The sequence below is a fragment of the Pithys albifrons genome, chromosome 1 (genome assembly GCF_047495875.1).
Source record: "Pithys albifrons albifrons isolate INPA30051 chromosome 1, PitAlb_v1, whole genome shotgun sequence".
Classification (NCBI taxonomy): domain Eukaryota; kingdom Metazoa; phylum Chordata; class Aves; order Passeriformes; family Thamnophilidae; genus Pithys; species Pithys albifrons.
Genome location: NC_092458.1, coordinates 12,444,067 through 12,471,032, shown reverse-complemented (window position 1 = coordinate 12,471,032; position 26,966 = coordinate 12,444,067). Strand labels below are relative to the sequence as shown.

At 39.4% G+C, this 26,966-nt stretch overlaps 1 protein-coding gene across 1 annotated transcript in view; it reads left to right on the top strand.

Annotated features, from left to right (window-relative positions):
* CLCN4 (chloride voltage-gated channel 4) overlaps positions 1–24,348 on the top strand; it is a 40,957-nt gene extending 16,609 nt beyond the window's left edge. Inside the window, exons 5-12 of the mRNA XM_071563331.1 lie at positions 5,172–5,294; positions 6,817–7,023; positions 7,116–7,196; positions 7,717–8,262; positions 9,982–10,168; positions 13,151–13,549; positions 18,506–18,722; positions 20,203–24,348. Coding sequence (XP_071419432.1) covers positions 5,172–5,294; positions 6,817–7,023; positions 7,116–7,196; positions 7,717–8,262; positions 9,982–10,168; positions 13,151–13,549; positions 18,506–18,722; positions 20,203–20,293 — 1,851 coding nt within the window. The 3' untranslated portion in view covers positions 20,294–24,348. The remainder of the gene's footprint in view (positions 1–5,171; positions 5,295–6,816; positions 7,024–7,115; positions 7,197–7,716; positions 8,263–9,981; positions 10,169–13,150; positions 13,550–18,505; positions 18,723–20,202) is intronic.
* The last annotated feature ends 2,618 nt before the right edge of the window (positions 24,349–26,966 follow it).

Sequence of the window (26,966 nt, the reverse complement as noted above, 5' to 3'; positions counted from 1 at the left end):
CCACAAGCAATCTGCTTAACTTGGAAGAGGTCCTATTGTTTCAGTGGGATGGAAATTGGAAAACTGTGAGACTGAACTCTCTTTTTATCAGTATTAAACTAAGAGGGTTTCATAAAACACATAACATAATCACCAAGGGACCAGAGCTGCATTTTTTTTGTTTCCTTTCAAACACTTCTTTATGGGAGGAAAAAAGATGAGCACTGACAAACACATTTAAGAGGAAATTTTCAGTATTGCAGATGGGCTTTTATATATTCAGATGCCATGAGTAGTAGAGAGAGCTACAAAAGGATTGCAGGTTTATCCCTTGCAATAATTTTCTCTGTCAGACATCAGGATATTTAGCTAGCACAAAAAGCTGGGGAAATAAAGGGCTCTCTGAGGGGTTGCCAAAATGAAAGATTTCCAGGGGTAGTGGACAGAAAGGGAAAAAGCTGATCTGGACTGACATGAAACTTGCATTTTAAGAATTTTTTTCTTACACTTTTTTCCCTCAATTTTAGTAATTTTAGGTACAAAGAATGCTTTTCAAAGCAAAACAGGTGAAAGTTGCATTTTGAAGACAATCAAAAGAAGCCTTTCCATATACCATTTAGCAAATGATACTTTCAAGAAAAGTACAAAAAAGGACATTTTATTTTCAACCTAAATTATTCAATGTATTGAATAATATTGATCCCTTCACAAGGCAATTTTTTGGCAGAATTATTTTCTTAAATCCCTCCCTCCTTCTCATTTCTGCAGCTGACTTGAATCTTTCAAAAACTGATTATGATGTGGAGGTCAGTGACTTGGAGAGGTTGTATCAGATCTCCCCCCAGTGTGGATGTAGTCTGGTCTTGCAGTGTTTGAGGACACCTTCACTGCCATACAAGTGTGTCACTCATGTTTCCTTCAGTGCTGCTTTAGGTTTACAGTAAAAGTGGTCCTAGATGGGAGTGTCTGTGAATATGTATAGCTCAATTTTCCACAGTTCTAATTAACCACAATTAAAGTAGTGGACTGCTCACTATTCATGAATATTCCCACCACAAGATCAGAGGCAAAAATCTCTCAGCACAGTTGCCAGTCACAGTGTCAACCTTCCCTTTGCCAGAGATTTTCTAGGTTCATTCTGGTCTGGGTGGTTCTGTCTTTGTGACATTGAAGAAATATTACCCTGGCATTAAAGCTGCAGGACTGGGGATGATGTTGTAAGTTAAGAGAACAAAAAATGTGGGAAGGGAAAAAAGAGGAGACTGTTACAATTGTTAGGGGATTTGAAAATCCTGTGTATGTGTTTGACATGCCTTTACTCTGGCTAGAACATATAAATGGTGCATATCCTTGGGAAAATTTATTGCTTTCTTCTGCTGCTTGAAACCAGCAGTCATGACTGTTGTACATTGTGGCCTGTAGGAGAGGTACCAGCAAGGTGGGCACTGTGAAACTTTACTCTCTTTGTATTCAAATGGGCTTCTCCCCCCTGGTGTACTGTCACAGCAGGTAAAAACAAAAAAAAAGGTTCATCTTGGCTTAATTTTGGTGCCTTTCTAGGAACAAATGGGCCTCTAAGATCTGTGGGTTCCTGGCTGCCATGGCCTGATTGATGCTGTAAATATTAATAATATAGCTGTCTGTTATTCTTACATTGAAATCCCAGGAAAGCCCAACAAAAATGTGAATATGGAAAGTAAAAATTCAGTTTCATAGAAAAAGGCTTACGATATGGGCAAGTTTTGCATGATATAATTCCTATAGCAGTAGAATACTCTAGTAGGTTTCAAAATACACCGAACTTGACTGAATTTCATAATACTTTTGCCTTTTTTTTTTATGTGTTGTTTCACTTTGTGCCAGCCATTTACATAACAGCCCTATAAAACAACAATGCACATTGGAGCACATTTTAGGCAAAAAGTATTTGGAACAGATTCCCTAAAGATACTCTGGTTAGACATGCCTTCCTTTTTTATGCATGACTGTGAGTCTTTCTCATCATAGCCAACTCAATGACATTTTGAGGACTGAGATTTAGATCAGTTCTTCCTGGTGGTTTTGCCAATTTATAGCTGTGATAAACCTTGTACGTATGTTCTCACTGAGAATTGTGACATTTCCCGTGGCATCTCTTGAAAAATGTTTCCGTTCTAGTGCTCCTCTAAACTGAGCCCAAAGCAGAGGCTTGATATAAATTATTATGGAAAACATAATAGCACACTAGACACCTACCAGGCTATGTTTTCTTCCCTAATCGCTATTTTGTAGGTCAATTATACTCTTCACCCCTCTGGTCCTGACAACTTATAAAGAGCAGGGGAAGAGGTTTTTTTGATGCAAGTGACATTCAAAACCTCAAATTCACTGGCAGATCACAAGCTCATCAGATGTCACTTACTTCAGCTGGGTCTCTAACCAGAATCTGGTATCCAGACCCTCCCTGTTCTGCAGGTCCAGTTTCGTCCCAACCCCAACTGCATAAAAGCTGAGGACCCCATTGTTGTCACCTTACACCTGTTCAGGGCAGAGGAAAGGGCTCCATGTCTTCCACGGATCCTAACACTGAATCCAGCAAGGGATTGTATTCCCATCCCAGGTCTTCTGTCTCCTGTCATGAGGCTGAGACCTGCAAGACAAGGAAACCACTCTATACCTGGAACTCAGTTCTCCAATTTGCAGCCTTGGATCTGTCAGTCTTGAGGAGACACACTGCTGTAACCTCCACAGGAAGGAGTCTGAAAACTGTGACATCCCCCATAGGGTCAGGGTAGAGCTGTAGGCCTCTGAAGAAAACATACATTGGATGGCATCCCGAGGGATGTGGTTTCTTCCAGGATTCTGCATTTGTGAGGGTTGTTTTTTATTGTGTTCCATTTGTATCTAAACTGGACTGACACCAGATCTGAAATGTGCTTGGTCTTGCAAACTAAAATACATTTTGCTCAGTTTCCCTACTTACTTCATTACTATTGCTCTAGGTGAGCCTTTTCAGCCAGTAGTGGGAAAGGTCTTAGCAGGATCACATCTCTGATTGGGCTCTTGATTTGATCTGATTGCAGTGTACATGCCTAGACTTCTACCGATCCAAGGCCTTAGTAATGGCACATAATGGATGAGAAATGAGCCATTTGCTAATACTGAGTTACTGCTACTTCACTTCCCAAAGGTTTTCATATTATTAATCATTAGAAATTGCTGCAGTTGAACCTGCAGAATGCCAGATATCTGGAAAATGTAACAATGAAAGTTGTCCCAAGGGATAAGGTTGAACTGGCCATATGGGCTCTTGTGGGGTCCTGCCACAGCACTCTAGGTGTATATGTGATTGCAGTAACGAGCTGACATAGTTTTCTTATGACTTCTGAGTTGTGAAAGAAGAAGATGTAAAAAGAAACAAAGTTAATTTGACTCCAGTGAATTTAGAAGCAAAACTACAGCTTTTGCTCAGCATAGTAGGGCCAAACTGTTGTCAAGACATTGGCCTTCTTTGGAGGCACTCCAGGCTCACACTGACAGGAGGATTTTGCCCTGAGGCAAGATATCCAGAGTTTTCTGTAGAGGAAGAGTAAATATTGTCATAGCTGCTTGTAATTGAAAGCACTAGGAGAAGACATTCATGGACTGTCTTCAGCTGTAGCAACAAAGATCCATGGTTACTACAGCTGCCTGTCAGTCACTGCCAGTGTGGGATCCATGACTGCTTAGTCTCAGGGTATTAGGGAATAACACGGTATTGCTCTTCTGCTGTTATCAGCAAAGCCAGCTGCTGACTTCAGCAAGCACAAGAGGACCTTAACAAATTGCACTTCTTTCAAATATACACACAAGGATAAGGGCAGTGGTTTCCTTACTGTATTTTCATTTGGACAGACCTGGAAAAAGAAACTAGCAAACATCCATGCTTTTAAAGGTTGATTCCTTGCAGACTTGAAAAGAGAGAGACTTCTCAGCTCTAGGTATTTTATGACTAGCAACGGGGTTTGGCCAGCTCTGTTAACTAAAGACATGATACAACTGATTAATGCCTGTTTTCCTACTTGATTTATCATAATGTTGATATCCAGCCTGCCGTCCTGCAGAGCAAAGACAGGGTCCCCGATGTTCTTGAGCAGCTGGAATTGCATCCGGTAGGAAGAGTTCACTTAAAGGTGAAGGATTCATACCAATTTCTGCACTGAGATCCATTTCAGTGTTTTATTCTGTAGTGTCAAGTTGCTGGAGGGTATTGTTTGAAGGCTTAAGCTCCGTGTATCAGTTTGATGCCTCTGACTAGATTCTCTTTTGTCTGTGTAGGTGGGGGTATTGAAATTAATCTAAAACAATTATGTCTGTGAAAAGGAAGTGGTATTGTATCCTAAGGAAGATTTTTAACAAAAGTTTCGACTTGACCATTGGAGACAGGTAGAATGCCTGAAGGTCACTGTTGACTGTGCTTTCCCTATGGCACTGCACAGCCAACTGTTGTTAATGATCATTAGCATTTCCATTCTGTCGGAAAAGTAAAACTCTTCAGTTTGAAGACAGGCTTATTCCTGACTGGAATGCTTTTAAAATATCAGGGCAAAAATGATTGAGATGTTTCTATGGAAACTGTGCTGTTTTTCAAATTATTTTTAACCCTATTATAGATAGCATCATATAGAAGGAAAGGATTTATTTATGGTTTTATCCTCCCCATTTGTAAACGGAACTGGCTAATGATATACACAAGAGTCTCATTTGAAAATATTAGTATCTGCATGCAGAGCTGACCTTTGAATACCAGCCCTCAGAAAAAGATGTATCAGGGTCTCATCCTGTCTCCCACCATGGGATGAACACAGCAGATTCCTTCATTAGGTACCTTTTTTTTACCAGTTGCTTTTGCTCTTATGACATATTTGTTTGATGTTTTGGAATTTTTTTGTAGGTTAGTTTAATTTTTTTAGTGCATTAAAGATGTTCAGCTTAAGGTGTTTGGGTCCCTTGCAAACAGACTGTATGGGCTAGGTTAGGTGTATATTAGTATGCAGCTTCTTTCCACGAGTAATTAAATTGTTATGGTATATAAAGTCATTTGTCCTTCCTGAGGAAAAGCAGCAGTTAGCATGTCAATGAAAAGATCAGGCTCTGTGCCACCATGATTTCTAGTAGAAATGTGAGATTTGCCAACTTGCATTTGTCTAACAATGTTTCTGTTATTTTTCTAGGGTGCAAGTGCTTACATTCTAAACTATTTTCTGTACATTATGTGGGCTCTATGTTTTGCTTTCCTGGCAGTCTCCTTGGTCAGAGTATTTGCTCCTTATGCCTGTGGTTCTGGAATCCCAGAGGTGAGTTTCTCTTTGTGAATGAATATCCAAGTACGAAACAAAACTGATGATTTACCACCTTTTCCCATTCAAGAACTATATTACGAGGCAACAATTTTCTTGTTTCAAGAAAATTGTCTTTCCATCTCATCTGCCTTCATTCCTTCATCTATGCATTTATGGTGCTCATCTAAATTTTCATAATGGAAAATGTTCAAATGTCACTGTGACAGGTTAATGCACATACTTGTTCATTGCCAGAGACTTGAAATAAAAATCAACATCTCCAAGAGACACGTATTCACTAAGAAATTATATAGAATTTTTCTTGGATGAAATTACTTGGGTCAGTTACTAAACCAGTTATTTTCTAGGTTAGACTCTAAATAAAAGAAAAAAATAAAAAGAAGAGAGAGGGCTACAAAGCTATGACTTCCTAACCTACTGAAGATGCCCATCCCAGAGTGTCTGGTGCAAATTGTGTCCATGTACACAGTGTCATCCACATTATGGCAGCACGACAGCATTACGGAAGCCAAAATATCTACTTGACTTTCAATATTTTACATATTGAACTGCAGTCCATATTTAAGCTCTTAAAATGAAGAACCCTGTAATTCAATAAGCAGAGCTACTCAAAATCTTTGAAATCAGGACAGTCTTTTGTTAGAAGCGCTATGGAACCACTGGAATTGTTATTTAGGAATCTGGCAGACAGAATCAACAGCTCAAATTTTAGAAATCGTGGCATACTGTTGTTCTTGATCTCTAGGAAAAACATCCAAATGTTTCAAAAAACCCCACCACCAATAATTGGAAATATTTAAATAATTTCCATATTTCAAAGTAGTCATGTGTGTCTTTGTTACATATTTGATATATCTGTGGTTTTAAAAAGTTTTCATAGTTAACTGTAAAGTGAGTTTCCAAGTGTTAAATCCCTCATGTGAGGTGATGCTCAGCTCCAGCCCATTTCCAGACTGCGTCCAAACCCAAATCCCACCCTGCAGGTCATGTGGAATGCACATGCCCTGTGCTTTATCCTAGACAATCACATGCAAAATTAAGAGAAAACATGTAAAAATAAGGTGGTTTGGACTTTCTCATTTCATCATATTTGCATGCTTGTATGGTACAGCAATTCCAAATATTTTGAAAGTTTTTTGTGTGTGTTTTAACTTGAAAAAGCCTGTGGTTGTTTATTTTCCTTTTTTGCTGCTTTGTTAAAGTTGAATCTAGTTTAACTCTGATCTTGTAAGCCAAGGAGATATGTAAGAGTTTCATATTTCTATTGATCTCTGTGAGAATCCTTACCGACTGTTACGGGGACCACCCATAACAGCAGTAAAAGTGTGGTCTGCTTAACCCCTGCTCAGATATGGCTGTGGGAAAGCTGCCCTACCTACAGTTTCTTTGTCTCCATCACTGTCTCTTTTCATGCAGTCTGCAACTTTTTAAACTCCACTGGAGTTTTAACTCCATTTGAAAGTTCAGGGTAGAAAAAGTTTCTTCATCTCTTCAACATGTTCTTCCTGCTTTCCAGATAAAAACCATCTTGAGTGGGTTCATTATTAGGGGCTACCTGGGAAAGTGGACACTTTTAATCAAAACAGTTACCTTGGTTCTGGTGGTATCTTCAGGCCTCAGCCTTGGGAAAGAGGGGCCATTAGTCCACGTGGCCTGTTGCTGTGGAAACTTCTTCAGCAGCCTTTTCTCAAAGTACAGCAAGAATGAAGGAAAGAGAAGAGAGGTGAGGTTGACTCATGTCATCTCTAATTTCTCTGTCTGGTTACTTGGGGCTTCAAAGGACTCATGCGTTGTATGTAAACATTTGCTTTGTAGGTGCTTTCGGCTGCAGCTGCTGCGGGAGTTTCTGTTGCCTTTGGGGCTCCAATTGGAGGCGTGCTTTTTAGTCTGGAAGAGGTGAGACATGGAAGTTCACTATCTTCAATAAATGTATTTTCATTTGATACCTGTTTCTAAAATTGCTCTTTATTTATCAAGTATTTATATACGTATTTTTTCTTCTAAAGCAAAAATAATCTTTGATTTGTAGTCATAAGAAATAAGCAGATATTTTAGTCTAATTTGAGAAGCATATCAGCACTGGCTTTCTGGAAACAAATTAAATGATTCAATTTGGAAATGTATCCCTGGACTGAGGTTTCTCCAGCTTTCAGCTTTTTGACACATAGGCCAAGCTGTCAAGCATCTTCTATACTGTCTAGACAGCAACTCTGGATTTAGATTTATTGATTTTTTAAACTAGTTGCTGCTCCCTGTCTGAAATATGAAAATGCCTTTTCTGGTGCCTTTGTGAATGTGTTCTGCTTGTGGTAAGAACTAGTGTTCCCAGTAAAGTCAAATGAAACAGATGTTGATGGCAGTTAAAGGAAGCATCCTCTGTCACAGTGAAAGGTTTACAGTCTCTGCTTGGTTTTAGGTCAGCTACTACTTTCCTCTGAAAACCCTCTGGAGGTCATTTTTTGCTGCTCTTGTGGCTGCCTTCACACTGAGGTCCATCAATCCTTTTGGAAACAGCCGACTGGTCCTGTTCTATGTGGAGTACCACACCCCCTGGTACATGGCTGAACTCTTCCCCTTCATCCTACTCGGCGTCTTTGGGGGCCTCTGGGGCACCCTTTTTATCCGATGCAACATCGCCTGGTGCAGGAGGCGAAAAACCACCAGACTTGGGAAATACCCAGTGCTGGAGGTCATAGTGATTACAGCCATCACTGCCATCATTGCCTACCCCAATCCCTATACCCGGAGGAGCACCAGCGAGCTCATCTCGGAGCTCTTCAATGACTGCGGTGCCCTGGAGTCCTCACAACTCTGCGACTACATCAATGACCCAAACATGACTCGGCCAGTGGATGACATTCCTGACAGACCTGCCGGTCCTGGAGTCTACTCCGCCATGTGGCAGCTTGCCTTGGCTTTGGTGTTTAAAATTGTCATCACGATATTCACTTTTGGCATGAAGGTAAACTGGGGACAAGTGCGGAAGCTGCTGCGGGTTGCTGTCAGCAGCTGTGGTCTGTCTGACAGAGCTTGCTCTGTGGGCCCCTGCTTTTCCACCTTCTAGTCAGCTGTGCTTTTATTAAGTGAAGAAGAAGTCTGTATGGGAATTTAAATCTGCTGCTGCCAATAAGCAAATTCAAGATGATTCCCAACGCAGCTGTTTTTCAGCTCTCTAGTGGATATGGACTATTTACACTGTTGTTTGTCTTGTTAGATTAATGTCGTAAAGTGCTTCAAGGTAGCTATGCTCAGGGAAGTAATAACTTTAAATTGACTACTTTACACATTTAAAACATCACAAAAATATAAAAGTATCTGAAAAGGTCGATTTTTAAATCTTTTTAAGCACTGTAGCTTGGAAAAAAAAGGGAATAAATGGGAGTGTTAATGGATGTATGATTTGATTATTCTGGATTTGCAACTTTTCCTTTCAACTATTCCTCCTCCCCCTAAATGAGTGGTGAAAGGTCCAAGAACAATTTATCCAAGTTTTCAATATATACCAAGCTGTTTGTGGTGAGCTCTATATATCTGATTGCTGGAGCCCATAAAAAACACTTATCTGTCTGTCTACAGCCCCCATTATCTGAGCATTTACTTCTGGATCTGATGGCAGCAGACGATGGGAAGTTTTTCTGGGTTCTGCACTATATTTTGTGCCATACTTAGAGCTAAAGTGTCTCATCTTTCTCATGAACACTACACTTGAACTGAGGATCCATTTTTTAGCCCTTCACTTTAGAAACAGATTTATGGCTGGCAGACAGTTAATTTAAAACTTTTGGTTCTTTATTTGGCATATGGTTCTTTATTTAGCCTATATATTTAAAATTTGTTAAATGGAACTGACAGTTTCAACTATTTTGTAAAAGAACAGGCAAAACAGCTTTACCCACTCAATCTAAAAGACTTAATCCAACTGTATTAGCAAAGTTAACACTATATGGCGTAGGATGTAGCAACTGCTGTTATCAGCCTTAATGCCTCTGTGCTATGCTGAAGTGGTTAGTTTAGCTCTCTAAAAAGCTCAAGGTATATTTTCAGACTTAAAAACATATAACAACCTTGCCTTTGATTTGTAACTTGTCTGTATAGCAGACAGCAAAGCAATGATTCATAGAGCTTCCTGGTCTGAGCAGTCAGCCTCTTTTCTCTGGATTTTTATTCTGCATTTAACATTTAATTTAAAATCTGGTCTGATTTAGCCTGAAAAAGTAATAATAAAACCACTTAGTGCTCTGTCTGATAGAGGGTGAAATCAAGACATTGTTTTCAGTTAAGCTTCTTCATAAGCCTATGACGGAATCATCAGTAGCTCCTGACTTCCTGCTGAGAAAGCAATAAAGGCAAAGCCAGGAGCATCTTGACTTCAAAAACAGACTATTATTCAGAAACACCATTTATCTCCCAAGTTCCGTGTGATGCAGCAGATAGGATTCAAAATTACTTTAAAAAGTGCATCAACGTTTTATAAAGTTATTGATACACATGTAGCCACATAAACTCAGTCACTGCAGACACCTGTGTCAGACCATGGGGATCAGCACTGTAGGCTGCCATGAGGCTATGGCCTTCTGAGCCGGCATTTAATAAGGAAACTTTGTTCTCTTATTCATAATAAAAAGTTGTTTGATAGTAGTCATTTTTGTCGAGGCACTTATGTGTGTGAATGTCATTCCAGATCCCTTCAGGCCTTTTCATTCCTAGCATGGCTGTTGGAGCCATAGCTGGCAGGATGGTTGGGATTGGAGTAGAGCAGCTGGCATATCACCATCATGACTGGATCATCTTCAGGAACTGGTGCAGACCTGGGGCAGATTGTGTCACACCGGGACTTTATGCAATGGTGGGAGCCGCAGCTTGCTTGGGTACGGCACTTGCTGATCATTAGTTCATGCATGAAAAACATGGATGTCTGAGGACATACAGAATGCTTAGGAGGGCATTGTGTTTGTGTTAGGTGCTGTGCTGGCAATTCTGGTTGTAACAGACATTGAAAGGTGTGATGGGCTAGAGAATGGGCATCTATCTCTCTTTAATGGTTACTTCAGTGATCTACCAGGTAGTCAACAACAGAGAGGCTTTCAGTCACCAGTGCCTACTTGTACTCTGCCAAGAAGCACAGACAAGGAAAGAGAAAAAATTAAAGTTAGGCTTCAGGTTTTCACATGGGAGTATTTTTGGTTGGGGATTTTTCCTACTGATGTAGTAAAATTCACTGTTACTTGACTGAAACTTGTTTATATTGTGCTCTCTCTCTCAGTGCAGGGAAAAAAAATCCCAGTTCTGGCCAAATTTTAAGCTACACCGAGGTAAAAATTCTGGGTCTTATTTTGGCTGTGTGTCATGCTATAGTCAACTGAGCTGTATTTTGGGTTTTGTTTTGACCATAAGCCAGTATCAGATTGTGCTCAATTAATTGGATTTATTGGATATAACAGGAATGATCTGTTAACTATTAAAGCAAGATCATTGAATAGTACTTCACATATCAAATTTCTAGCTGTAGATGCAAGAGGACTGTTATAAGCACACCATCTGAACATTTTTTGCCTGATCATATCTTTCCCCTTCCATACTTGTATCTTCTATCTCCTTTCGTTGTTGTTATTGATATCATCATCAGTTGATGAAAAAATGATGGGATGGCATAACACATCATTAATGTGATTGGGTGGATTTGAAATGAAATATATACTCAAGAAAAAGCTGGAAAATTTTCAGATTTGGACACACATGTTAGAAAAGCAGGATCATTTATGTGATCAGTCATAGAGGAAGGAAGGGTGGGATTTGCTTGAAAATTTGATGTCTGTAATGCAGACATCAACCTCTCAGCTAGCTATTGTCATACCCTTCACAGTTAAACCAGAAAAATGAGATACTGGAAAGATCGATCTTATCTAGTGATGTACATCTACAACCAGGCAAATGAACAGATGTATTTGGCATCAAAAGGCCTGTTTTTTTCCAGAGATCATACAGGCAATCTGGATCATCCCTTTGGATGTGAACACCTACAGCAGTGTAGACACATTAAAATATCTAGGATTAATCTTACTGTCAAAACAAGTAAAGTGCTTCCTCATCTTGATAAATGATCTTAATGTTCATAAAAGAAATAATACACAGAAATTTTGCTCTGATATTCCAGCTGATCTGCTAGTTTGCATAGAATGATAGAATCACAAAATATGCTGAGTTGGAAGGGACCAAGGAGTTCAACTCCTGGCCCTGCACAGGACACTCCAAGAATCACATCATATGTCTGAGAGGATTGTCAAAATGCTTCTTGAACTCAGATAGGTTTGGTGCTGTGGCCACTTCCCTGGGGAGCCTGTTCCAGTGCTCAACTCCCTTTGATTGAAAAACCTTTTTCTGATATCCAGCCTAAACCTCCCCTGACTCAGTTTCATGCCATTTCCTCATGTCCTGTGGCTGGTCACAAGAGTGAAGAGATCAGTGCCTGCCCTTCTGCTTCTCCTCACAAGGATGTTGAAGACCACCACGAGGTCTCCCCTGAGTGTCCTCTTCTCCAGGCTGAACAGGCCTTGACCTTAGCTGCTCCTCACAAGGTTTCCCCTCCAGACCCTTCACTATCTTCACTGCCCTCCTTTGGGTGCTTTCTTATAGCTTAGTGCTTTTTTTTTCTGTTATGGTGCCCAAAACTGCACAGGGCTCAAGGTGAGGCTGCAGTAGTCTCCTCTTAAAAGGTCCAAATTAAGATGCAATGATTTCAATAGTATGATGAGACACACAGCTGAATGGTCACAGCTTGTACTGAAGCCCAAGACCTGTCTTGTCTAGAGTGAGAGATATGGAGTAAGTATTAAGTGATCCTTTCTCTGGTATCTGCTCTTAGCTTTTCAGAGTCAGAAGTTTAAGGCATTCCTCAGATGAAAGTCATATCCGGATCATCGTGTTAGGTAATCAACAATCTAGTTTTCCTGTAGGCTGCTAGATGGAAAGCATCTTTTAATGACCTGTTTCTGATTTCTCTCATCTAAAATGGTACTATATTTTGAGGCCTAAAAATAGCAGATTTATTCCATTTACCTTTTGAACAGAGCAAAGAAATAGTACCTAATAATTCAATGATACATACACACTTGTCCACAGTTGTGATTGTTTTTATCCTTTAATGTAAACTGAGAGAGCAAAGAACCTACTTATGAAATTAAAACAGAAAGACTAGATTGAAAAATACAGACACAACCCTGTCTATGGCTGCATGCCTACATGGCCTCAAACCAAGTTGTACACAGTTCAAACTGTATTACTAACTACAGTGATAACAAAATCTAGGGTTTAAGCTGTAACATAGCTCTTGCAGCAGCCCCAAGCTATGCTAACATAGGATTTTGTAACCATGTCATGCCCAAAGGTAGTGCTTAGTTTTCTCTTCAGTACAAATGTGAGATAGACCAGTGTGAAGGCCACCCCTCCATGCTCCTACCTGCCTCAGCCACAGTACTTACCTGATTCTAGGTCGTTTTAGGGGGCTAATGGAATTGAATTTAGTTTCTCAAATCTCCATTAAAGCTGATTTTTTTTTTTTTTGCATCCTCTCACATTTTAAAGCTCTGCCTTTTAACATTCATTGTTTACTTTTCAATGTTAGCATCTTTGGCATGAACAAGTTCACTCAACCTTTTTGATGAAAATTGCAGTGGATTAAAAATATCTTTCTTCAGTGAAATAACCCCAAAAATACTTCACATAGTATAAGAGTAAAGTACTCAGCATGAATAATTACATGCCTTTTCAAGGATAAGACTCAAAAATATAAATGAGTTGCTTAGTATGTATACCAGCACTGAGAGAAACTTGATTCTTTTCCTTGTTGGCAGGTGGTGTTACTCGAATGACGGTCTCTCTGGTGGTGATTATGTTTGAGCTCACAGGAGGCCTGGAGTACATTGTACCTCTTATGGCTGCAGCTGTCACGAGCAAGTGGGTGGCAGATGCCTTTGGAAAAGAAGGGATCTATGAAGCTCACATTCATTTGAATGGCTACCCATTTCTGGACGTGAAGGATGAATTCACCCATCGAACCCTGGCAACTGATGTGATGAGACCGAGACGCGGTGAAGCTCCTCTCTCTGTTCTGACACAGGACAGCATGACAGTGGAGGATGTCGAGACACTTATCAAAGAGACTGACTACAATGGCTTTCCAGTAGTGGTTTCAAAAGACTCGGAGAGACTTATTGGATTTGCACAGAGGCGAGAGCTGATTCTTGCAATAAGTGAGTAGAGTATCAGTGTGCAGAAATTTGACTTTGAAAGTTTTCATAGGGTAGGATTTTAGCTGTGTTTCTCACCCTAAAGAATAGATAAATAAGAACCAAACCTAACATTTTGTCCAAATCCAGCTTTTACTAGTTGCTGGGACCTGGAAGCTGGAAGGTTTTCTATTGCATCATACTACCTGGTAGACTACTGTGGGCTTGACCTTTGTGGGCTTATTTTTGCTGTCACTCAAAACAGTACAATAGAATTCTGCTAGAGACAACAGAGAGAATCCAACTCATATGGCCAGAACTATTGTAAGAACTAGATCAAAAGCAAGTGCAATGCTGGATTTCCTTCAGTCTCCATGGGCAGCCAGAAGAAGTAGAGGCAGTCATGAACTTTCACCTTGCGATGAAATATAAGTCCCTGTGCTTTCTGTTGTACTATCTCAGTTTTTCTCACATGAAGGCCTTTAGTTCTTTAGGTAGAACGCTTTTCCGTGGAGGATGTTATTTTAGGCCTAAAATTTATATTAATTTATTTAAGGACACTCAACTGTTACTTAATTCTCCTCATCTCATAGCATAAAGTCATCAGTGCTGCAGCAATACTATATGCAGAAGCAGGAAAGAGATAACAGAGCCCAATTTTCTCCCCTTAAAATGTAGTGTGGAATTCTCTTCAGTAAGAAATTCATTATCCATTTTTTGCCCTTCATTTTTTTCCTTTTGCAGTTACAGAAGAAAATAGTTTATGAACTGAATTCATTTTGCATTCAGTTATACAATTAATTTCTCAAAATATAGGAGAGCAGAACAGGTTTTACTGCCACTTCTACAGCTCCTCTGATTGCACAGTTGTAATTTAACTTTCAAGGAGTGTGGCAATCTAATTTTTTTCATTAAAAACTCACTATCACCCTCACTATCACGCTCCATCTTCCCTCCTGCAAAAACAAGCAAAAAGCCTTCCCTACAAATTCTCTGTATACCAGTCTCAGGGTAAGAGGATTTCAAAGATGCCTAAATGGAAGTCCAAGACTGCAAGCTGAAATGCTCAGAGGGCTAATCACCTTTTGGTAGTAAGAAAAGCTGCCTTGTATAACTAAGCTCAGAAAGTGTCTGAAGTTTTACCAAATGTGGAAATATCAAGACTTGATAGCATTTGTAAAAGAAATAGTTTGTATTTTATCCTGCTTTTGTTAGTGAATTTCAAATGTTCCTCTGTAAGAAGTAAGAAACCTTAATTAGGGGCATTTAGCCTACCCTTGGTCTGCCTTTTACCCTGTCAAAGCCTTGTCATGGCTGTAGCACTTGCTGTCATCTTAAGTTAACAGCCTTTTGCATCTACTTTGCAGAAAGGTATGTCAGTGGGAAAATTACATGGAGTGAGGATGCAGAGCCTTCACACTAAAGCCAGAAAGATCCGATGCTCTCTGAAGTGAGTCAGAGAAGTCTGAGGAACTAAGTTTGAGGAATGGCAGCATGGCTGAATGATCTTGCTAGAAGAAGTGAGAAAATGTGTGGCTATGCGTTGATGACAAAGAAATTGGTAAAATTAAACCCAGTAAACATTTAGATCAAAATACTTTGCTATTCAAAAACTGTTTCTTTGCCATCCACATTTTCCTGAGTAAAGGATACTGTCTCCTGATCAGTACAAATTAAGAGCAGCTTTTATAAGAAATGAGACAGAACTGAGATTTAAAATCAAAATCTTATCCGCCTAGATAAATTTTCCTGATATCCACAGCTATCAGGGAACTTTGCTGATCCTTTTCCCTTGGGTTGAGTGTCACTGCTCCTGTTGTCATTCTGTGCTGACTCTATGATAAACAGTGAACATTTCCACTGTGGTTTGTGCCTTTGTACCTTAAAATCCTGATTTTGTTTCTCTTTTCCAAAAGACAGTATATGGTTTCAGTACAGGTCAGGGCAAAACAGTGGGTTTGTACCATGCTAGCAACTCTGTGATAGCAAGTCCTCTTCCGCTGAAGGCCAAAGCTGCTTTGCCTGTATTGCAGAAGTCTCACTGCTCATCATTACCACAAGAGTAACTAATGTGCTGTGAACCTCCACCTAAGCTTGCTTCATAGTTGTGTGTTCATAGAGCTACACACCAAGTCTCCTTAAACTGTAAAATTACTTACCAAGAGGTAAACATCACTTGTGGTGAAGCATCTTTTGTTCTCCCATTCAGGTTCTCCTGCTCATCTTGACAGCATCCAGAAATACTGGAGTTACACCTGGGAATAGCATAAGCCCCATCTATGCAGCACTGTAGCCAGGGAACAAGGTCTTCTGAAAAGCAGAGTCAGGCCCACACCAGCATCTTGTCTTTCACCAATATCTTTTCTTTCACAGCATTGTGCCCTGCAGCACACCTCCTCCATTTAAACTAGCCCTTGTACCTCTACATAACAGCACATTGCACTTCACAGAGATGTTGTTTCAACCAAAAATCCTCAGCGTCTTTCTCAGGCCCAATTAATTGTGCATCAGCAATATGCTGATTCCCAGGTGCTCCAGGGAATACTCTGGGGAAGTACTCCAATTTCCTCACACATCTGACTTCTTGGATGATGGCAATAGCTTCTGAGTCCTGTGCCAAATACCTATTCACACACAGCTATCTGCCTCATGATTTCTTATGGAGCAGAGCACTTAGCAGGCTCTAGAAATGTATCCAGTACCTCTGAAGTGAATGGGAATGCTACTTCCAATTGCTCAGAAGCATCTTCAGGAGGATTGCATCCTTCCACTGATCCTTGTTGAGTAAGTAGGCAGGTCAGGTGGGCAGAGTCACCCTCTGGGAATAGGTGTCTACATTTTAGATGGCACCTCCTTTATAGTCTTACAGAGGGGCGTATTTAACCCTGCAAAGCTTTTCTTAAATTTGGCCAGCTTCAGAGGCACTGTACAAAAGGCAGAGCCTTGGACAATAGCCAGGTGACCTGTTTAATATGCTTTTCCCAGCGTGGAGCTGAGAGAGCAGCATAGTTGATATAGGCTGTGAAATGTGAACTAAATATGAGAGGCTGTTTCACTTTTGGGAGAACTAATTCACTCTCTAGTTGTGACAAGACCCTTCTGCATAGATTGCTCTCTAAACCCAGACATTGTCATCTGTTTGCTTTGCTCTTTCTGTTAATCTATATCTGTTTTTCTTACCCACTGACTGCAAAAATGATCTGTTCTTCTGTTTTATCTTTACTCCTACTCCCCCATGCAGAACCTGCATACAAAATCCACCATTTTTCTGATACCACTGAATTTACTCCATAGTACTACATCATTCAAATTTCTCCAGAGAGATATTTGACATGGAAGAGTGAAATCATGACTTTGGCTAATCACTGTTGTTCAGGGTCATTGCTGCCTTGGGAACAGTAACGTGGTAACTGAAGTGCTTGGCCCTATTTCTTTGGGTGCAGCTTTGGGAAGGAAATACCTAGCTGTCAAAGGTTTTTATCAAAGGGTGGGAGTTACCTTCAGTTTGATTAATGTTACCTCTTGGCACAGATCGTATATCAAAGAACTATGCAGGCATATTCACACTTGAAATTAGATGTATGGATTGGAGCAAGCTGAGACATCGTTCCTATAAATTGCAATAGGGCTTGTAATATGTGGGGTGAGAAGGTTGAATCGTATACAGTACTGATGTTAGGTTTGAGCCAGCACTGCTCCAGTTCCAGAAATATTACAAGACAATGATCATTAAATGTAAAGAAAAATTGCAGCTGGAACATGTTGGAAACCATTACTGTCTACACATTACAAGTCACAGGAGCAGGTTTCTGCACTTTGATTGATGGCAATGAGCTCCAAGAATAAATACATACACTTTGACTATGTCTGATTTAGTGTATCTCTCAAGAATAGAAACAACCTGTGTTAATAAAAGATAACAATTCTAACTATTTCCAAGAATTTATTAAAAAAGGGGACAAAAAGGAAAAAAATGGAAAAAGGAAAAAAGAAAAGGAGACAGAATTAAACCTCAGAGCCAAATACATGATATGCTTATTTGTGGGAGAGAGAAGTTGTCTCTTGTTTGGAAATCTGTCTCATACACTGTTTACACCCGGTAGTGTTGAGTAGAAATGAGGTAAACACTAAAAAAAAAAAATAAACCACTTCAAGGCTAAGAATTCTTCTTGAAGCATACTTTAAAGGTTTTATAGTCATGATGTAAACACATGTAGGGTGATGTTCACTTTGTAATTTGATCAAAATATTAATGATAACCTTTGAACCTTTAAAAGCTGTCAAATATGTGCTGTTGAGAGAAATGTATCAAATTCATTTATCCCTATATTTTGTTCCTCCCTTTACTATTTTCCTTTAAGTGCGTTGCTAAGTTTTTTTCTCTTTCAAAATCTAGAAATGCAAACTCTATTTAAGGAATTGAAAGTAAATCCACAAAATTCACTCTACCTGCCAGAGTGGTGTGATGGTCTAGAACAATACTCACATCACCTCTGAATTGCTGGGATTTGAGTTTGTCTTTCCTTAGCTTTGCATTCATAAATCCATTCACCATGTCCACATTTTCCCAATTCCACTGAGGAGTTTTGCTCTAAGCCAGCTGGGACCATGAACAGCTGCTGACTCCACTCCTTCAGGCATATAATAAAGTTTCTGTTGTGATTCTCACAATAGAGGAAATTACATACAGTCATTTGAATTTGACAGAAATTGGATTAGTGATGTTTGTGAATGCAATGAGCTGCATAGTTATTCAGGAAAAGCATTATCCCAACCAAGGAAAAGTATGTGTCTGCAAAAATATGACTTACATTTGCTTCAAGCGAGCAATGTCTCAAGGAAATTCAAGTTAGATCAGTAACATCAACTTCTGATACTTCTGGAAAAAGAAACTAGTGCCTTTGCTTTCCAAAGGAGGTTGGTTTTTTTGTTTGTTATCAAGCCTAATTCACTGTCTACATCAATCTTTCTGTTGTGCAGAGAACGCAAGACAGCGTCAGGATGGGGTGGTGAGCAACTCCATCGTGTACTTCACTGAGGACCCCCCAGAACTGCCACCCAACAGTCCCCATCCACTGAAACTGCGCCGTATTCTCAACCTGAGCCCTTTCACTGTCACTGACCACACACCAATGGAGACAGTGGTAGATATTTTCCGCAAACTTGGACTCCGGCAGTGTCTCGTCACTCGCAGTGGGTGAGTAGTTGCTGAGTCAAGTTCAGTTAAAGAATCTGAAGAGATTTTCTTCAGCCTTAAGAAAACCATCATTGGTCCTGTTTAAAGGCAAGTAAAGATGGTAGCTAATTAATCACCACCTCTGGAACAGTCAAGTGAATACTTTACTTTGTTGTATTTTATGAGTGGAAGTGTAAGGGAACCTTACCCAGAGTCTCTCCAGGGCAGCAAAAGAAGACAGACTTAGAACCCAAATGGTGCTGGCTGGGTTTTGTGTTTCATTCTCTTCTCCCAAATCCTTACTGTATTTAGATAAGGTAAATATAAATACAAAATAAACTGTTCTGACTCCCACTTCAGTTTTCAACAGAGGTAGATTTGGCAAGTAGCATTGTTTGCAAAGGGTGTGTCTGTTTCTAGATATCCAGGTAGAGTAGATGCTTGTGAAGACTGATGAAGGTGTCTGCAGGAAAATTAATCTGTTCAACATTCTTTGCTGGATAATGAAAAGGCATATAAACCAAAGGTCCTCAAAAACACTAGCTGAAGTATGTCAGTAAACACAAAATTAGGAGAGTGAAAAGTTGCACCATATGGACTAGAAATAACATCCCATAGTTCCAATGGGATTTGAAATATTTGGGCATTGTGGCTTAACCCAGGATCTAGTAGTAAGAAGGAACTTTAGAAAAGGACGGCCATCACTTTCAAGCATGGAAGACTGAAATTTATTCTTCTGTTATAAAGACCTTTTGTTATGCAAAAATATTGCAGATCAGTTATTATCAATGCAGTGTTCTCAACATTAAGAAAATGAGAACCATTATTGGGCCACAGATTCAGGTCCTGATTTGAAGTGCCTGGATTTGGAAATTTTGATCTTGAGTTTTAGCACTTGCGTGAAATAGAAGGTGGTAAAACTGTAACAATGACATTGTTTTAAAATTCAGTGCCTATTAGCCTTCATGGACTGGAAGTAAAAGCCCTTGGATACTGAAAGTTATGAAATTTTTGACCCTTGGGGCCAGACATCTCATCTTTCTTGAAAGATATAGTTCATTTAGGCTCACATAAATGAGAATTTATCTTTTAAATTTGAAGGAATTATCCTGCTGGACAGTAAAATCTTCAGAAATTCTGTCTCTATCTTACTTTGTGTATTATCAAGCACTGATGCCTTTGTTTTATGCTGTTGGTCCTCTGCAGCCTGAGCCTAAGGAAACTTGTTATTTTGCTGTACAAAATGTTAGTTGCAGTAGCTTCTCACTCAGTCATGTTCCCAACAAAAAGAGGTACCAAACCAAAGTATTTCACTTAATTACCATGGCCAGAGTAGTAGAAATACACAAGGTGAGAATACTTTTATAAAAAGATAATCACTGAGAAATGGATGAGATGGACAGTGCTATATGGAAAAACATAATGTCCCTACTGCTGAACAGGAAAAAACCCTGGGTTTTTGATGATGATTATTGACTTTTCCTTTCCTTTTATCCTCTAGGAGGCTGCTGGGTATCATAACTAAAAAGGATGTATTAAGACATATGGCTCAAATGGCAAACCAGGACCCTGAATCTATCATGTTTAACTAGGCTGGTAAATGAAGAAGGAAGTAACCCCAAAGGAATCCCTTCTAGATTAACACAAAGGCTATGTTTGGTGTTTCATCTTGTTTAAAGAGAAAAAGGTAACGTGTATGAGGAATGGCCTGATACGCATCTGACAGAGGGAGTGGATGCAGGGCAGCACTTATTTAATGAGGAAGGCAGTTTAGAAGCTCTGAGCAGCTGCAGACACCAAGCTGTGTTTCCTTAATGAGATTCCCAACAGCTCAGTTGGGGTGTTGGTGGGTGTAAGTGATGCGGTGCTTAGAGACAAAGAGCCGGGAGCACCAGTGGGATGCATCAAGCTCACAGTAACTCACGAGACAGGTGTGAAGGGTAGCAGACACTGTTTACATACCAGCTGTTAAGAGACAGAAAGTTTTTTTCCAAGCTAGAAAGTGTATATGAGTAATGTCAGTTGCTTTTGTTACTGTAATCATGGGTATTTATTTGCTACTGGATTATACCATTTTCATGAGGGGAAAAATTTTCATATTTTTAAGTGAAAGGTTTTGTCATCCTCATTTATTTTGTTAAGTGAATCAAGACTGGAGTCAAGTCTCCAGAAAGGAGAAAGAGAATACTTCAACTCACTTTAAACTGTAGTGTCCCCTTCTCGCTGCTTTAGTCCTTTGAATTTTATACCACTTAGCATTTCTGTCAATCAGCTTCCCTTTATTAATGTTGAAATGTGACTAATTTGTAAGGATTTATTATTTCTCTATGCAATTTTGCATACAGATTCTATAAAATTTAGTATAAAACATAGATACCTACGAAAGAATTTTCAAAAGCATTAAAAGGAGACTGATATCCATCAGTGTTAGTGACAAGAAATTGAATTCCTTACCTGTGTCCCCTGTACATCATAATTTTTCACAAACTAAGGAAGTTCTGCATTGATTCTTGGTTTTCCATTTAGGTCCTTTTCATCACTGCTCTTTCTTGGCATTTTTCTGCACTTCCCAAGAGGTTGCTGAAATTAATTTAACAGTTACAGACACTTACTCTATACCAGATCTACTTTTTATCCGTCTGTCAGTCATAGGATTGTGCCATCCCTCTCCACAACACTGTGGCTAGATAAGATCAGAGGGATTCAGAATGCAAATGATGATAATAAAGCTTTAAGTATTTATCTATTTGCACCGAAAGCAAAGGATTTAACAGACCCTGGTAGGGAACTCTAAGTCACTCAGGTAAAAATGTTGAATTTTCCTAAACCCTTGTTCTGGTTCTATGTGAGATACAGAGTCAACCCTTTAGTCAATACTGCTATTAGTGACAGAATAAAAAATTGTGCTCTCAGTAACACATAATTCACACTACCCAGTGTTTATAGCCATGACCTTAAAGATTGGAGAAAGGTTGCATCCTAACTTGGATGCCCTGAGATCTCCCAAGAGTCTGATCTCTTAATTTAGGCATCTAAGACCTCTGGTATTTTTGTTCAAATTCATACAGATAACTGCTTGTGTCCAGGTGGTCTTCATGGACAGAGATGAATGGTGTCCTATCACACCAGAACAACTTGTTGCTTGTTCCAGGCCAAACACAGACTGTTGATCTAACATGTAGCCAAACGTACATGATTATTGTGTTCCTGAACTGACAACTAGTCAGGTACACCCTGAGTTAGATGGCTGAAATTACATGTCACAAATTCCTCCTCTTATCTCCAGTGACCCTGCTTCCTTCTGGCGTGTGTCCCACTGAATTCACACAAAGTGTGGCCCAAATTGTTGAAGTAAAAGAAATGGAAGTAAAGGGATAATTTTAATCTGCTAAGTACTCCATTTAACAATAGTGTTTGCAACAGACTGACACAAATATATGTAGCTCGCCAAAACCCATAAATATTTCAGAGTATACTTTTTGTTAACCGAACATCTGCAGTACAATGTATTATTAAAGGGATATTGTTAAAACTATATAAACTATAGAACTGAGCAAACCTTTCCTTCTGAAAAAAGGAAATACAACATAATATGGGTATTTCTTGTTTTTCTGTGGAGCTGTCAGCAGCCAAACTCATAAAAACCCCAACCAAGTTAACAACAAATCTCATAAACACTGGATTCCCTCATTTGAACAGAGGTGCCATCATAAAATAAAATCAGTTCATTTCCACAACTGAACCCAAGCAGGGCATTGCACAAATGCCATTTTCTACCCAGAACTTCTAAGAGATTTGGACTAGACTAAATAGCTGACTTTTGAGGGCAATCTTGTTCTCAGATTAAAACTGTAGGACTGTGTTCTACTTTCCATATTTGTAGCTGTTGATGTTAATATACACGTTTGATGAACACTTTCTTCATCTTCCTTTATGCTTACATAGGAAACAAGAGTGTGTATTCTCCCTACCTGAACACTTCTAAATACTTCTTTTGTTCATAAACCAACAGAAGTAAGTTAAGAAGTGAATTCATCTACTAATTGAAATCAAATTCTAGGCTTCAGGAAAAGTAGAGGTCTAAAGTCTTCTCTGTTAGTGAAGGAAATATCTGTCTATGTACTATTATAATGTAGTTCATGGAAAAGCTAATTCTGAAGAGCATCTGTACCACTCAGGGCCATGTTTGCTAAGAAGAACCAGGGTGGTGTATCAACACTGAAAAACATTATCATTTTCTGAGAAAAAGATATGGAGTTGCCTAACTGAGGTTAATCTGGCTATGAATACAAATTCACATGTGTATTGACTTGGATTATCATCTTAAACTCAGTGGTAATGCACAGTCATGAACTTGTGTGGATAATTCCCATTAATACCCAGAGGAATGATTTACTCAAACCAACAGTCACTTCTATGGTAGCTTTGCCTTGTCTTATCAGACTACTTAGGAAGAGCCCTTAGGGCTTAAAAACAGGATCCAAGAAACTGGCATGGTGGTTTGTAAGAAACAACAGAAGGAATGGAAATGTATGCAGTTACTGTGGGTGCAGTTTAATGCTGGGACTATCGCTCAAGTAACAGGCAAGTACATGGGTGTAGAGCTCTCTTCTATCAAATGTTCATGTTTAGATGGAAAGCTTTAAAATACCTAAGGGATCAAGGGAAAAACCTTTGGATGTGCAACTGTGTACCGCTGCTCATTGTTCCAGTGTCAGTTCAAAATATGCTAAACCCCCTTAGATCATTGGCCGTCCAGAAATAGCACAGTCATGGCTGACTTCAGCTGCTTGGCATTATCATCAAGGCTGAGGCTGATGCTAAAATGACACACAAGGCTTTGAAACTGGACAGACTTTGCTAATTAGAAAACTTCCTCCATGCTACAGTCTTCATTGGTCTTCACATAAGTGTCTGAAAGGGGAACACTCTTAATATAAATTAATAACATACTTTTCTCAAAAAATGCAGTTATGATGTAATGATTTATTTCCACATAAGAAGCCCATTATCAGTCACTGTTTTCCATCTGTATTCCTGAATATGTCTCAGAAGTTACTGAATAGACTCCAGGAGGCATAGATCTCAGCCTTAACTATTTCTTTTAATTTGTAGAGCTCAAGATAGTCACGTAGTGTGATCAATCTGAGTTACATAAGTACTTTAGTATATATTGCTCACTTTATGCAATCTCAGCTCAATCCTTGTGCTCAAGCAGTTGGCCTCCAAAGATGTTGATCTAAACAAGAGAATAAAAATCTTTCAATGATGCAAGTTCAGTATTGTACCTTTGTTTTGCATGAACTGTGTTCGATTACATTTGGCTTCTGATGTGTACTTGAAGCAATCTGTACCAGGAAGTTTAATAATAAAGTACAGAACATGGGTGGCATTAGACAGACATTTTGACTGTCACAGTGATACTAATTATTAATTCCTATTCTTTGATGAAGCAGAAAAAAATGTTTAAGAAGTACAGGAGACTCATGGATTCTGTGTTGGAATGACACTATAATTATGACTACAGTTTTGCTTTGGTTTTGTTTGTTTTTGTTTTTAAATTGTAGAAACCAGTGTATTTGTTGCACCTTATAAAAAACAATGTTTGGACTCTATTTTTTAAATAAAACTGACTTACAGTACTGGAGACTTTTATTGGACATCTTATTAATTAGAGAAATATTTCACGATGTCTGTATGATTTTGAAGTTTCCTTTTCCCACCTATAGTGATAACTCAAGTCTGATGAATGATTTAGGATATCTAATTCAATGATGGGTTAGGTAATATTAAGTCAGGAGTTGGTAAAGCTCATGCATTGGACTTCAAAGAATCAGCCTTGACATCTTGCTCTTTTATTTTCAGAGAAAAATATTTTTTACTTCAGCATCATAAATCCCTTAGAAATCTAAAAAGAGAAGAAAAAAGGATTTATCTTACTGGGTTGTTTTGTTTACAATAACCATGAAACTTCTTTAAAACTAGATGTTGCAAAACTTCTATAATTTCATTTTTGGATATATTTTTCAGTTGCACTTTAAGTCAGAGCTAAGATCAAAGACTGAAAATGACAGGTTCAATCATGTCCATTTAATTGGATGAAACATCCTCTAAATCTCTCTCAGAGGCTAAATTCTAGGTACTAGCAAAGAATATGGACTTGATCCTGACCAACATGCTAACTAAAATTGATATATCAGCGATATCCTAGTCCAAGTTAAAGTACTCATCTCAGAAGCTGGTGTTGGAGTCCCAGGGCCTTCAGCTTCTTCCATGGACTGCTGTGGCCCTAACACAGCCCAAAACATACACCAAAAAAACAAGATGCATCAGGAATATAGCAACTGAACTACACAGTAATGGTGTGTGTAGTTTGGTCACGAGGATTAGACCTACCTGTCATCACTTGCCATGGCACAGCTGGGAAATGGAATAGAAAATGTCAAGAGGAATTCAGAGCGGTCCTGGTTCAGCTGTCTCCCACGTATCCTGGCCTGTCCTCATTTCATCCAAACCAAACAGCCTACTGTGCCTTCTTGCTCCTTAAGGGTAGGCTCTTCCTTTCCATGTATTCTCTACAATCTCTATTATTCCGTTGTGTGCTATTCTGCTCCTCTACTCCAAAGGACATCTTACTTCCAGCTCCTCTCTGCTGTGGTGGCCCAGAAGCACACTGAGCACAGTCTTACAGACACTGTGCCCCAAATAAGAAATGTGCATTTCTGGTGGATGGCACCTCCTCCTCGTGGCATATGGGATCTTGCACTCTTGCTTGCTGGGTTTTGGCTTGCTGTCTTAATGTAATATCAAAAAGACTAACTTTCCAGAAAAATAGCTGCTGCATTTGCACAGATCAATCTATATGCGTTCACCATCTCTACCAGTAACTACTGACTTCACAGTGAACTCCACCAGGAGCCAGGATGTGACTGTGAGAGCTGTATCTTGAAGCAGTTGTGGACTCTTAGGCAGAATGAGACAGGAATTGCTGAGCTGTAGCTGCAGCATGTGGGTGACTCTCCAAGCTTCCTTCAACCTGACTGCATTCCAGGCATAATTAATATTCTCATTTTGAGCACATTATAAGCACAGTTTTAGCACAGTTAATGATTTCAACCCATGCCATCCTTCCGAATTATCTCATGTAGTCAGGGTTAAAACAATGTGAGTGTTCCTACTGGCTTTCCCCAGCCACAGGAGGTAATTGGTTAGAAAGACAGTACCATATGTAATAGCTAGCTCTGTGAGAGTCAGTATCAGGCACTTCAGCTGTGTTTCATTTGGGAGATGCGTGTGCAGCCTGAACAATCAGTGCACAGCTCCCTGTGGGGATTTGCAAAGCCCTGTGGTTTGTTCCTGGCTTGCTCAGCATTTGGAGCAACGTTTGAGTGGGCCAGCTGCCATTACATACCCTACAGATTAACCAGTCTTTCTTAACTCACAAAGATTCAGCAAAGGGGACAGAAAAAAAAAAAGGTGCAGATTGCTTTGGAAACTAAACAGTCACCTATTTTAGGTAGGAAATGCTGCTTTGTTGTCTCAAAGTTATATCCACAGAAGCATCTCACTCTCAGGACTACCATCCCCTGTGAAGTGTTCACTGGCCAGTGTCACCACTTGGAAGGAGTAATACCAAAAATCAAGCTAAAATCATATCTGTTTCTATTGACTATAACCAATGTTATCCTTTTTTTTCTAATATATTCTGAAAGATGCTTTCCCCTTCTGAAGTAAGCTCACTCCTTTGACAGTTACTGGTGAGAACTGGATTGTGACTGCTGAACACAATTTGATGTGGAGTGCTTCAGGGCTGGTGCATCAACTGCATGCTGAGTGTTTCTCCTTTGATAAACGCAGAAAAAACGAGTGGCTGCAATGATTGTGCCATGTGAAAGGATGATTTGAAATTATTAAAAAGTGAGGTGAACTGTGCTTCTCCACTTCTAAAGATTCACAACAGGTAAGATTGAAAGGTTATTTAGCCTTATGATTTATAAAGTATATTTATGTTTGGGTCATTACCAAGGTTGCGTTTTGCCTAGAGACAAATTTTACTTACCCAACCCTCATATTATGTGACCATTAGAATCTAAAATTTCTGAATGAATTACAGGGGGCAACCAGACTCTTGAAGTCTTCAAGCCGGGGGAGAGAGACACCTAAATTCTGCTGTGATTCAGGGATGCAGAAGAGGACACAAACTCTACCAAAGGCTCCGAAATGGCCCCAGTCAGCAGTGATCTCCAGAAAAAAAACCCAAAAAAC